This window comes from Notechis scutatus, chromosome 5 (assembly GCF_049901735.1).
Source record: "Notechis scutatus isolate UNSWTSFEM ecotype Mainland chromosome 5, rNotScu1.2, whole genome shotgun sequence".
Classification (NCBI taxonomy): Eukaryota; Metazoa; Chordata; class Lepidosauria; order Squamata; family Elapidae; genus Notechis; species Notechis scutatus.
Genome location: NC_142013.1, coordinates 15,028,627 through 15,043,154, shown reverse-complemented (window position 1 = coordinate 15,043,154; position 14,528 = coordinate 15,028,627). Strand labels below are relative to the sequence as shown.

The 14,528-nt window shown below is 41.0% G+C and overlaps 1 protein-coding gene across 2 annotated transcripts in view; it reads right to left on the bottom strand.

Annotated features, from left to right (window-relative positions):
• The window catches only part of ARHGAP42 (Rho GTPase activating protein 42), a 159,751-nt gene that overhangs the window by 94,731 nt on the left and 50,492 nt on the right, over window positions 1-14,528 (bottom strand). For both annotated transcript variants that reach the window (XM_026675601.2, XM_087966177.1), the window contains one exon: window positions 13,572-13,633. In XM_026675601.2, the coding sequence (XP_026531386.1) occupies window positions 13,572-13,633 (62 nt within the window). The remainder of the gene's footprint in view (window positions 1-13,571; window positions 13,634-14,528) is intronic.

Sequence of the window (14,528 nt, the reverse complement as noted above, 5' to 3'; positions counted from 1 at the left end):
AATTCAGCGCTGGCTGGGGCTTTCTGGGAGTTAAATGCATCTTAAAGTTGCTAAGGTTGAGAAAGACTGACATAGAGGATACTACCGGTGCTTTCATGTGGCTTCTTGTTCCAATTAGGAATTTGGACTGATTGGCTCCTTCTTATGCTACAACTCTATTTTCTACATTCCACAAGCAAAGCAAAATAGATTCCAATGATCTCATTGTGCGGAAATCTTGTGTATTACAAATTTCCCCCTTTAAAAATATGTCAGTAGAAAAGTGATTTCATATTTATGGTCCCGACACAGAGCGCCACTGACCCATGAAATAACTGTTTGGTGGCTTATGAAACAAGAGCAGAAAGCATGCAAGCGTATCTGTTGCACCGAAAGAATATAATTGGAAGCGATGGTTTCAACAGGATTTCATGAATGAACATGTTCAGGCACCCAGCCATATCAGCACTGCTGTTTGTAATGGTACCATGCCCAGCAGCCTTGAACTTGAAACTACTACTGTGCAATTCTGGATTCAGTAAAACCAGTACAAAGGTTTACCCACACAAGTCATAAAGATAAACCCTAGATATAGAGAACGTGATGGCAACTGAGATATATATTTTAGCTTGGAGCTCTCTTCTCTCCTCAAAGCAGATGAGAGAGTGTAAGCCATAATGAAGAAGCCTATAAAGTCCAGAGTTGAGTGAACAAGAATTTACTAGGACTAACAAAAACAGCCCTAAGGAACAATGAAGCTTTAGACTCCTTCTAAAATCTTCATCAAGCAAGTTTTTAGAACAAATCAAATAGAAAAGGAATAACAAAGTCTAATAATGAAACCAGATGTTTCAGCCTTGAAGTTTACAATTTTAGGTCAGTCCCAAGATAGGAAATATACACTGATAGACTAGTAGGTATTATCTGAGGCAGATTACAGCCTTAGGCAAATCTTCATCTCATCTTCTGTTAAGATCAAGCACCCAGGGTTATTACACAGGATTGTATTAAGATAAATTACACGAAGAACTTTGCTATGTTTCAAAGTACGGCTTGAAGTCCCGAAGATCATCAATCGCTTTTCAGGGCAACCAGGATTTGTGGTTTAAAAAAAAAACAACCCAAGAAAAAGAGGAATGAATTATCTTTTTGAACAAGAAAGAGCAAGTAGCTCTATGATTTTGGAATCCTACCGTACAATCAGGTTGCACTTTGGCTGAACTCGGCTGAGCAGTATTCTCTCTCCCACTCCCACAAAGTGTGTTCATCAAGACAAGGAAGACAAAGCTGTTTGGTATACCATGAAAAAAGGAGGCAGTTTTTAATGTCCAAAGGAAGCTCCGTTCAGCTGCTTTAGTGACATATCTGGGGTTTTGTTTTATATTAGGTTGTTCTGCTTATCAAGCAAAGTATAGATTTTCTAAAGCATATCATGCCCCGAAATATAATTTCTGGTAGTAATTATACAAGGGTTTCTGAGTTAAGAATAAGTAATTTGAAACACATTCATCCACTCACAGTATCAGGTAAATTCTCTTGTGCTTTGTTTTTGTGTGTGTGAATAATCATCGTCAGAAGTAGTCAGAAAGAATGCCGCTTTCTCCTCCTGTTTTTCCCACAACAACCCTGTGAGGTAGGTTGGGTTAAGAGTGAGTGACTGGCCCAAAGTCATCCAGCTGTCTTTCATGGCTAAGAGGAGACTTGAACTCACCATCTCCCATTTGCTAGCCCAGTGCCTTGACCAAGTGGGCCTAGACCACTAGACCAAACTGGCCCCCCTTTATTTTATTTGTAGCTAGTCCTCCTAATTTCTCACAATCTTCTTAAGCCTTCAGAAATGTAATATGTTTACAATAACTTCTAGCATCCCCAGCAAATTTAACAAATAGCTATATTAACTACAAATTTGAGGAGTTGGGAGACTCAAAATATATGGAGAACAAAGGATTGATCAGTTCAGTATTGGGTCTATTAGTATTCCACATGAATCATGAAATGGAATATTTCGTGTCATTGTCAAAGCAAGAAGTCCTTAGACAGAAACTGTTTTATAGTAATTTATTCGGGGGGGGGGGGGAGAACAGCTTAAGAGTATGATGCAAGCATACCTGGCAGACTCTCCATCGTGAGTCCGAAATAAATTAGTAAATTCTTGTGCAACCAACTGAAGAGAGGAAAATCCCAATGATTCCCAAATGGAATTTTACACAAAGCTCAGTCTTGTTCTTAGAAGGTCAATGAAATCTCTGTTCTGGATTTCAATTTCTTGGGTTAAAAACAAGTGCAGTTTTTATTAGGTATTGTTAAAAAGCAGGCCATCGTAACTCTGAAATTATCTCAAAAAACATCTGCCTTGTGCTTCTGTCCAATGTGCTTTTTCTATTTAAGATGTATTTGTCTAGCTTTTTCTAATGACCTTGGACTGTTAGATGCAAGGTCTCTGGAAAAATATCACACATAATGGCAGACAACACAACCGTCTAAGATCTAAGACCCTATCAGCAAGTCTACCATATCTATGGTAAATGAATGCATTCAATATGCTATTTTTCTCTCAACACTTAGGCAGTTGTGCTTTGTTTCACTGAGCTGATTGCTTTTTAAGGTCCTTGTTTATTCTAGCTAAAGCTTCCATGAAACCTGGCACTGTGCTCCATGAAGTTTCTGGAAGATTCTGCTGACTGGTGATTGGTGGTCATTATTTTGCCAGGTTAGACACATTCTTAACTGGTCAAATCCTTATCTACAAAGCCTTCATTCTTTGAACAAGTTGCTTATTTCTGAATCAAAGCCACATTTTCTTAACTGTTTCACTGTTTTTATTACCAGCATAAACCCTCAAGAGCAACAGCACTTAAGACTTATATATCACTACACAGTACTTTACAGCCCTGTCTAAGCAGTTTACAGAGTCAGCATATTGCCTCCAACTATCTGGGTCCTCATTTCACCAACCTCGGAAGGATAGGTTGAGTCAACCTTGAGCTGCTCGGAATTGAACTCCAGGAGTGAGCAGCGAGTTAGCCCTGCAGTACTGCATTCTCACCACTGTGTTACCACGCTCTTAAGAATAGTTTATATCCTTGGCATAGCCGATATTTTATTCTAATGAGCAGTAGGTTTCAAGAAATCCATGATGCTGTAGATTGAAATGGTAGCCTTCTGAACTACAGATGTTACATTTATGACCTGCCTTCAAACCACCCTCAAACTGTGGGGTTGAGACTCACAGATCTGTGGGAAGAAAAGACTACTCTCTGCCTTCAGATGTACTTTCCCCCTACAGACTATGACACAATAAAGGCTAGGACATTATAGTAAATCAAATGAAATTTCATTATGGCCTGAGGCCATTTCAAGGGCACTATGGATGCAGTCACTCACTTTCTATACCATCCTGTAACTTCCCTCCCCCATCATTTGTGTTTTATTTATTTATTTACTTATTTCTAGACTGCTCCATTCCAAACAGACCTTGCAGAATTAATAGCAGTATTACAGGGGGGGTGGGGGGGAAGCAGTCACAGTTCAATGACAAAATAGCAACGGCAAAAGCAATAGAAGCTTCTTGGATTAGAAGCAAATAAGAAAGTCCAGTTGCCTCTTGAAAAAGCACCTTTGGGACAACCATGATCTGCATGACTGAGAATCTCCACGGAGATTTGGCAATAGCAATAGCACTTAGACTTATATACCGCTTCACAGAGCTTTACAGGGGTCTCTAAGTGGTTTATCAATGTCATAATATTGCCCCCAACAATCTGGGTCCTCATGTTACTGATCTTGAAAGGATGGAAGGCTAAGACAACCAGAGGTGGTATTCAGCAAGTTCTGACCAGTTCTGGAGAACTGGTAGCAGAAATTTTGAGCAGTTTGGAGAACCAGCAAATAACATCTCTCACTGGCTCCAGCCCCATCTATTCTCTGCCTCCCGAGTCCAAGCTGATTGGCTGGGTCTTCTTTTGTTGCCCTGCACAGGAGAACGGAGCTAGAAAGCAGGTTAGTGGGGTGGGAAGGGAATGGAGATTTTACAGTATCCTTCCCCTGCCATGCCCACCACGCCACACCACACCCACCACGCCACACCACACCCACCACGCCACACCACACCCACCAAGCCACGCCCAAAGAACCGGTAGTAAAAAAAATTTGAATCCCACCACTGGAGTAAACTTTGAGCCAGTCAGGATCGAACTCTTGGTAGGGGGCAGAGTTAGTCTGCAATACTGCATTCTAACCACTGCATCACCAGGGATCATACGTCCATATTGCTAGAAATTCACAGAGTGTGCCCATCCATCCATCTATCCATCCATCCATGACTTGCGTGAAAAGTCAAGTGTTTAAAAAATGCTTAAAGGGGATCAGGGTAAAAACCCAGAATACTATACATATATACATATGCAGCTGTTTCCATACACAGAGTGTGCTTGCTTGAGTGCAATGGGTATGGCACTATTAAAGATAGTGTGTCAAATCTTAAAAGTCATGAGCCAACTCAGAAGACCATTAGAATTTTTTTTTACCAAACTGTGACAGCTCATAATAGAATATACATTCTAAAAGCAAAAGTCATCTGCTTTCCTTCTAGTGGTACAACTATTATTTTAAAGAAAGAAAAAAAAGGGGGGAATCCTCCAACTGCTTTTGGGCTGCAACTATTCTTTACTGGGTATTTTAATGCCTTTCATTCTCCTTTTCATCCTCCCTTTATTGTTATTGTGGGCAGTGTTGTTTTAAGTCAGCTACCCAGATTGCTTCAGATATTTTAACAGAATAACAGAGTTGGAAGGGGCCCTAGAGGCCTTCTAGTCCAACCCCTGCTCAAGCAGGAAACCCTATACCATTTCAGACAAATGGTTTCCCAATCCCTTCTTTAAAACTTCCAGTGTTGGAGCATTCACAACTTCTGGAGGCAAGTTGTTCCACTGATTAATTGTTCTAACTGTCAGGAAATTTCTCCTTAGTTCTAGGTTGCTTCACTCCTTGATTAGTTTCCATCCATTACTTCTTGCCCTGCATTCTGGTGCTTTGGAGAATAGCTTGATTCCCTCTTCTTTGTGGCAGCCCTTGAGATATTGGAACCCTGCTATCATGTCATCCCTAGTTCTTCTTTTCACTCAGCTAGACATGCCCAATTCCAGCAACTGTTCCTCATATGCAGGGGTGGGATCCAACAGGGTTAACTATCAGTTCGGTGCGAGTGCCTGTAAATCGTCATCAGCCTGGAGCCTGGACAGCTGAGCAGCGCTGTGTGGAGAAGCAGCCTTTGAAAAAGTACTTTTTTCCTGCTTTTTTAACTGCAGCTGTGCCTAGCTGGGCAGCTGAAGTTGAAAAATCAGGAAATAAAGATCAGGTGACAGCCCAGGTGGGCGGGTGGGCAAAAACATCAGTAGACATAGAACCGGTTCTATGTCTGCTGCTCTTCAGAGCTACCAGTTCTACAGAGGTGGACAGAATCGGTAGAAACCCACCCCTGCTCATATGCTTTAACAACTTCAATCTCCTAATATCATTGGAGTCTATGAATTCCAACCAGCATGGCCAATGGTCAAGAATGATGGGTACCTCTGTCTAAAAGAAGACCAATACCAAGTCACTCTGCAGTGATTCCCCATTTCTTCACACTTCTTCTTTCCCCCATCCAATTAATTATCCTTTTGCTTAAAAAAAACATGAAAGGCTGATAACGAAATGGAAAATGCTAAGATACAGAAAATAAATTTCTCTTAAATAATTTTTAAAGCCTATTAAAACCTCTGCTTCTAAAAAAAAAGTCATTAAGAGAAAACAGCATCCTCAAATAGGAATGCATCGGGATGGAGGAAATAATATGAATAATTGTAAGCATTTTGCTATTAAAAAAGAAAGCAAAAGGAAATGCTACAGATAGCAAAGATAAGTGAGGTTGGTCTTTAACAGCAATATTAATATTTTACAAGTTAGAAGGGGGTTTCATGTGACGTTCAATTTCCCTTCTTTTACCAGACATATGTGTGTTTTCCCCCCCCTTATTCTACCCTGCAGTGCTCTAGACAAAAGCTCTTGGCAAGAAGGCTTGTACTTAAAGCCATTTTTCATTAGCTAGTAAAAAGGGAGTATCAAGAGATTGTGCGCTGTTAAGTTATTTCTGATTGGGAATGATTATGACAGAACATTACTTAGGTATTTCCATATATCATGGTGTTCTCTTGGACACATACAAAAGCAATTCCAACTAAATCTTATCCTACAAGACTCTTTTATTGTTGCTGGAGAATTTTCTTTTAAACTCTCAAGAAAGTAGTCATGATGTTCCTTGAATAAAGGCAGAGTTGTGTTTGACTTCGAGGGGCCAGGGTGGGTGGGCCAGGGTGGGCGTGGCCAGCTCAACATTACTTGTGACGGGGGAGCCTATGATGACCCGAGCACTCTGCCAGTGAAAACAGGCTCCCAAGCTCCATTTTCGACTGCAACAACTTCCTGCAACCATCTGCCAGCAAAAACGGAGCTCGGGAGGGCCGCCTGCCACCCTCTGCCTATGAGAAAAGAGCTATGGAGAGCCACCTGTGGCCCTTGTGAGCTCCATTTTCAGCTGCACTTGCCTCCTGCAATCCTCTGCCAGTGAAAATTGCTGGCAGAGGCACCGTGGGCTGTTTCTAGGGCAGGACCTTGGGCCAGATCTAAGCACCCCAAGGGTTGCATCTGGCCCCTGGGCCTTGAGTTTGAATACAGGCATGCAACAGGCAAAATTTTATAACGGCTTTTTGCATGTTTCAAAACACACACACAACATTTTAAGGAGAATAATCTATCTCTATATGTCCACCTCTAACCCAGAGGTGGAATTCAATTTTTTTTACTACCGGTTCTTTTTTTTTCGAAAATTTTATTTGGGTTTTCACAAAAACAAAATACAAATAAAACATCTTTTTTTTTTTTTTGGAAATAGCATGGTCCCAGGTTATCACTTCTTCATATAGACACAAACTCAATTTCATGCTCATTTTTATGTTCTATTCCATATCTTATTACTGTTTTATATTTTCTACATAGTTTTTCCCCTCTTTTAATTTTCCCAACTTTATTTTAATTATCTCATCTCAATTCAAATCATTATATTTATACTTTTGTCTGTCCTGTTGCAATTTCATATTATCTTTTCTCATTAAACAATTTTTCCCCTGTAGTTACTAATTGGAGTATGACACCTTTATATCTTTTAATTTTATCCATTCAAACACTTATTTAAGCTTCAATGTATACCTTTAAGATTATAGCATTCAATATAATACATAACTTCCAATCGAATTCTGCTTGGTACATTCTTAAAATACACACTATATTCTTTAAAAAAAAAAGATCATATATATATGTAAATAAATCACACATTCCATTCCAATTCAATTCTATCATTAATATTCAATAAAATTTTAACATCTTTAACATTTCTTTTCAATTGAATATCATACTTCCTTGGGAACACTTATAAACTTTCCATAATTAATTCTTTTTTTCCCATATTTCTCACTTATATTTTTATAAATCATTAATAATAATTAAAATGTTCCCATCCTTTCCTAATTTAATTATCTCATTCACTTTAATTCATTTATTTATTAATAAACATTCCACTACATTACAGTGAATATTTTACCCATCATTTTAGTCATATTTTCTAAAATTATTTCTATTTGTAATATAACAATACAATTTTATGTACCTTTGCAGAATCCCTTTTACAATTGAATTTTCACCCATTATCTCTAAACAGGCTTATGGTTTCAATCCTTATAACTTTTCCCTGGTTCTCTATATCTTGTTTCTATCTTTTACAACTTCTTTTCCTTTCCTTCTTCCCTCTCTTCTTCTCTCTCCCCTTTTTACCCCCTCGTCTCTCTACTTCTAATTCTCTCATCTGTAATCCCCTCTTCTGTTGCTTTCTAATATTATACTTATCTTTCAAACTCTTCTTTTTGGCTGTTTTTTCTAGTCTTAAATCTTTCACTCCCTTTCCATTTTTTCCCCCACTTAAAATTATTTGATCATTGAAGATGGCTTCTTCTTTGTCCCGATCTTCTTGTTCTTCAAGCGTTTCTTGTTGTTTCTCATAGTTCCAGATCTTCATTTCTAAGAATTGAAACATGAAGCCAAAAGAACCTCTCGCTTCTTGTGCATCTTCTTTCCATTTTTTAAGTTCCATTTTCAGTTCTTCGAAGAGTGATGCCATTTTAAACACTTTTAAACAACCACCCGATTAGTTTTAGTCATTTAGATCAGGGGTTGCTTCCTGTGCCGCAGCTTCCCGGCGCCCGTTTCACCCCACCCCCGCCCGCTTCGCTCGCTCGCGTTCAATCCACAGTGCTCCGTCTGCCTGCCTGCCTGTCTGGTTGTTTGGGAGCAGCTTCGGCTGAGAATAATAACTATTCGCCTCTTTATCAGCCGAAGCTGCTCCGAAACGAAGAAGGCAGGCAGGCAGGCAGAACGGAGCACTGGGATTGAACTGCGAGCGGGCGGGCGGGTGGGGTGAAACGGGCGCCGGGAAGCTGCGGCGACAGGAAAAGCCACCCCACCCCCACCCCTGGCTTCTTTGAAGCAGTTTCTTCCTGGGCTGCTGGAGGAGCGATAGAGTGACTGAGAGAGAACGAGGCAGACACCTGAGGGAGGGAGACACCTGAGGGATGGGGCTGAGGGAGGCAGGGCCGAGGTGCTCCCTGAACTTGGTGGTTTGCTGGCAGACGCGTTTATTACCCGACTAGGTAACATCAGATGTTACCTAGTCAGGTAATGAAACGCCTGCAAGCAAACTACCAAACTCGGATTCTCTCTCCTCTCCCCCCGGTCCTTGAAAAATGTTTCTGCTTGAAACCGGTCCCTGGTACAAAAAGGTTGGGGACCACTGATTTAGATGCAAAAACCAAATATCACCAAGTAATCCAAATAATCCAAGGCTGTTTCTTCCTGCTTCTTTTTTCCACTTTCTCTTCCTGGGGTTCTATTATTTTGTTGCCAAGTTTCAGTTAGGATGTATCTTTGGGGAATCTTGTTAAAGTTTCACTGTAAGTTTCTTTTAGTTACAATTCCATTCCTTAGTTCCAGGCAGTCTCCTCCATTTTTCCAGATCCTACCCTTTTATTCTTTTTTTTTTTCTCCTTTCCTGCTTTTAAAAACTTTTAAATATCCAGAAATCTTTATTGTCCCTTTGACTTTTATTTTCAGCTTAAATCCCTATTAATGTCAAAGTGGATTTTTTTTTTTCAATTTCTTGCTTAAGTCTCTTAGATGTCAGTATATGAAAGGGAAGGAAAAAAAAAACCTAATCCTTTCCCTTTTTTCTCTACTTCGCTCTTCAAAATCTTCTTTGGGAACAATGGTATTTAGTTTAAATTCCAGGGTACCTTACATTATTGCTTTTCAGTTTAACCCGGTCGACCAAAACTTTCTCTTCTTTTCTTCCTCCTGCACATTCTTTTCCGGTTCAGTTCTTCTTTGAGGTGGTCATTTCTGACTACTGCTGTAACCACCTTCGGGAAAGGGAGCAATGGCCAGCCGGGGAAGAGAGATGCGGCTCTCCTCGACCCTGCTGGCAGTCTCCCCCCTCTTCACCACTTCTACGGGGTGGCTTAGCCCCGAAACCAGCTGGCTCGGGGCGCTCCGCCGGCGAGCACAGATCGAAACTGCACACGATAGCGGATTTCGGTCTGTCACCGAAGACTCAAACCGGAAGCCTTTACTACCGGTTCTGTGGGAGTGGCTTGGTGGATGTGGTGTGGCTTGGTGGGCATGGCAGGAGAAGGATACTGTAAAATCTCCATTCCCTCCCCAGTCCTGGGAGAAGGTTATTGCAAATCCTCATTCCCTCCCCATTCTACTAAATTACTTTCCAGCTTCATTCTCCTGTGCTGGGCAACAAAAGAACCCCAGCTGATCAGCTGGGACTCGGGAGGCAAAGAAGAGATGTGGGCAGGGGCAGTCAGAGGTGGTATTTGCAGGTTCTCCAAACTACTCAAAATTTCCGCTATCGGTTCTCCAGAACTGGTCAGAATCTGCTGAATACCACCTCTGCCCTAACCCTAACCCTAATCTAACTCTAAGCTTTCCCCACCAGTTCAAAATGGTCTAAATAGCACCTCCTCCTCCTCCAAACCACCCACAGAATGACTTCGTTGAACTCAGGAACTCAAATTTTAATGTCATTTTTGACAGAAAGATCTCTGATCAAAGCAGCTGATTCTCCACTCGCTAAAAGATGATGAAGTCCTAACTTATACTATAACCAAGCTGGAGCGGAAAAACATTTCATACAATTCTGATATTTGGGATTTTAGACTCACAACACCCTGAAAATAAATTAAAAAAATAAATACAGAGGCTTCTTGGTCTTTCCAACCATCAGATGAAAACAGGCCACTCTTAGCTATTTCAAGAAATGTTTCCTATCCTAAATGTCAAGAAAAAAATTTTTTTTAAATGGAAACTCCAGGCCTCTAGGCACTGTCCTTATCTTGCTCAGCTGGAAACTCATCTAACTTGGTAAAGTAGCTTAAGTGTGAAGTATTAAATATTGACACTGAAATCCAGTTATAAAAACTCTGTTTTGAAGAATAGAGGCAGACAGAAAAATGGGAAAAGTTAGCCTTTAGGCTGTAGATTAAATGGAGACCATTTGCATGACGCCTTTCCATGTGAAAACATTTCAGTTTTAAATCAAATCAGTCCTGCAATATGTTTCCAGATAGCTTCTCTTGTTACTAAAGTCTAATAAACTCATTGCATCCACCTTAACGTGTGCTTCTTTAGTACAGTATTTTAATTCTCCTTCCCCCCACCCTTTCCTAACCAGTTTTCCCTTATTTAATTATCATTTTTCCCCTTTCCTAACAGTTTTCCCTCATTTCCCATTTGGGATCAACCAAGTACTCATCTTTTGGTGGTGACAGGAACTGACCACCTAACTTAGGGGCGTCCAACACAAGGACTGGGGCCAGATCTGGCCTGTAGGGGGCTTAGATCTGGCCCGCGGGGCCACCCTGGAAACAATGAAGGATTGGCCCGCGGGGCTTCTGCCATGAAAATGGAGGTCCATTTTGCAGGTTGCAGGAGGCCGTCGCAGCCGAAAACAGAGCTCAGGAGCCCATTTTCACTGCCAGAGTGTGTGGGTCACTGCAGGTGCCCCCCGACACAAGTGACATCAAGCTGGCCACACCCACCCTGGCCACGCCTATCCCGGGCCCTCCAAAGTCAAACATAACCCTGATGTGGCCCTCAATGAAATCGAGTTTGACATCCCTGATCTAGCTTGTCATCTGAGCTTAGGGGACCCTTTTGGGCCGAGTGTGACCAGCCCAGTCACCCAGCCTGTTCACAGTTTCTTGGTTTTTACCCTGGTGCCTTAACCATTACACCAAACCATTTCTTATATTGTTTTAATTTATAAACCATCCACCCTGGAGCAAACAATTTGGCACAGGTCAATCCTTGTCCGGTTAAGATTTAACTGGTTTGTATCATTTTGGCAACACTTCTGGGGCACCAACATAAATGTGTTTAAAGACTAACTGTGATAGTTATTCATTAGACTGTGGTAGAGTGCATGATTTTCCCTCCATACAGCCAAAAAGAGTAGATATATTCGTCATCTCCATCTACCAACTGAAACTTGACCAGGAAAAAAAAATTGTCTTCTGCATTCTGTGGGATAACAGAGAGGAAAAGGAGTGGAATGCTTAGTCTCAGTTCAGCTAATATTCCTCAATTTGACATATGCCAGATACATCGGGCTATGTTTCCAGATATCTTCTCTTGCTACTAAAGTGTAATCAATCTGTGATCCAGCAGGCTTGAGAAGCCTATTCTCCAATCAATTGGAAAACGCTAGTTGGGGAAGATTAATCTATGGCAGGGGTGAAAACTTTTTTTTTTAAACTACAATGTAATGAATGCAAGGAATTATTTTGTGGAACAGGAGGGAGATCTGCTACCAAGCCAACAATCTGATAAGTAAACCCTGAGTCTTGGACAGAAATGTAAGCAGAGAAAACAACTCAGACAAAACCCTCCCTAACACTCGGGAAGATAAAGGGATGAAGGGGAGAAACACATTCAAATTTGGATAACCTTAAAATAAAACATTATTGGCCACTATGATTTTGTTTCCTAGTCTGGTCTATCTTGAAGAGCTGATATACAATTCTTACAGAATGCCCTAACTAAAATGGAAGTTGTACAGCTAGTACAATTATTTGTTCAATTTCTATTTATTTAGAATTAAATAACATCATCTATTAGTCTAACTGTCAGGCCTGCCCCAGTCAGGTCACCTAGGAAAGAAAGACCCTCGATTCCAATTGGGTAAATTGATAGGTTCTTTTACTAAAGGCTGCTGGCTGCAATAAAGTCTAAGAACTAAGTTTTCTGCACAAAAATTTACAAATTTTCCCCCTCATCCCAGCCCTCTCTCCACAACCAGTTCATCTTCAGCCAATGAAGAGCTGCATGAGTCTTTTGAGAATGCTGAGATGTTTGGGGTAGCCTACATTCCAATCTCAGGGTACGTGGCCTTGAATGCTGCCACAAACTGATTCCGTGGTTCCCTGGTCTTTGTCAAGCTGTCATCCCCCTTTCCTATTTCCCATCACATCCCCATACATGTTTATTGTCCATTTGTCCTCTTCCCCACCCCACCTGGCTCCCTCCTGGCCTTTGATGGCAGGATGCCAGAGAGGCACCAAGGTGAAGATGGCAGACCTGACACTAACATAATATCTGGTTATGTATGTAATAAGTTGCTCCTTCTGATCACATAAAAATACAGCTAATCCTCAATTTGGGACCACAATTGGGATTAAAATTTCTGTTGTTCAGCAAGGTGGCTGTTAAGAGAGTCATGCCCAATTTGATGACCTTTTTGCCATGGATGTTATGCAAATCATCACAATTGTATGTGAGTCATGCAGTCGTTAAGCGAATCCAACTTCTCCCATTGCCTCAGAAGCCAGTTGATAAAGGTTACAACTGGCAATCACAGAATCCCAGGATGTTGCAACCATCATCAACACGTGCCAGTTGCCAAGTGCTCATATTTTGTTCATGTGACCAGGGCATTTTGCAATAGTCATAAGCGCAAGGACTGGTCATAAGTCACTTCTTCAGTCCCACAGTAACTTCAAACAGCTACTAAATAAATAGTTGTAAGTTAAGGACTACGAATAGTATAATTTGGTAACAAGTTGTGCAGATATTTGGGATGGCAGCAAAAGGGGCTAAGCTGTACTTTCAGTTTCAGTATCACTCTGATCTAGGGTCTTTGAGCTAAATATTCTTCATGTTTTTTTTTTAAAAAAGAACTAGAACCATAGTTGCAACTAAGCGTAACAGCTAGAGTACAGTGAAAGCAATAATTCTGAATGGAAATAAGGCTGGTTTTTTAAATGTGAGAAGAAAAAAGCAGAATATGCAGACTGCGAAGGACAAGTTGATGTATTTAATTTGCACCTGCCAAGTAATTTTTAAAAATATGGTTAGTTCTTGCTGGGATTTTACAAAACTTGAAAATAGGGATTTTCTGGGATGTAGAAGTGGAATTTTACAAGTATATTCTCAGGTAGACTTACCAGGCGTTTCCTTTCCTCTTCTACAGCAATCAGTAATCGGGCAAACTCCTTTAATGACTGAGCTATAAAAAGACACACAAAAAAACCCACATTATTTTTGCATTATACTACCATGCTATTTGTCACACCCCTTATGAATTCCTCCACGAAGAATCATAATTGCAAACTAATATCCCTGGCTGTAACTTGGTAATGGTGTATAGTTCCCTGCGTGAGCAGGAGGTTGGACTAGAACAGGGGTCACCAACCTTTTGGACCTCAGGGACCACCAAACTCATAATTTTAAATCCTGGGGACCATCAATATGAATTTTGACTGACGGTACCTTGCTGACGTTGGTGGGAGAGGGTGAGAGAGAGATATGATCTGACCTCTCTTCCTCCCTCCCTCCATCTCTCTCTTTCTCTCTCTCTCTCTCACACACACACACAACACACAGAGGCAGGGTGGGCTTCAAATTTCTAGCAAGCAAACTCACAAAATTAACTCACAACACACCATATACGTAAATATTGTATTAAAAAAAGAGCAACTTTTACCCAAAATCAGGCAAAGCAGGCAAGCCGATTGAGTTGCTCACAGAATTACAGATTTACTTAGAGATCTGTGTTTCTGCCATTGGCTATCTGAGTCTGCACTGCTTAAGGATCTAAAGATTAGCTAGAAAGCAAAAAAATTCAACGATTTCCTCCTTTCTAGCTAATCTAAATCTCTCTGCACAGCAGAACAGCTGATGGTCGGGGGGAAAAAAGGAAAAATAGCAACTTAGCTGGCAAGTTTGCCAGGTAAGGAGTGAGTGGGCGGGGAGAGTTCCCGTGGGCCATTTGGGCGGCACAGCATTGTGTTCGTGTGCAGCCTGGATTAATTGCTTTGGGGGGGTGCTCTGGGGGTGACATTTCTCTGCAGACCATCAAAATTTTCTTGCGGCCCCCAGTTGGTGACCACTGGACTAGAAGA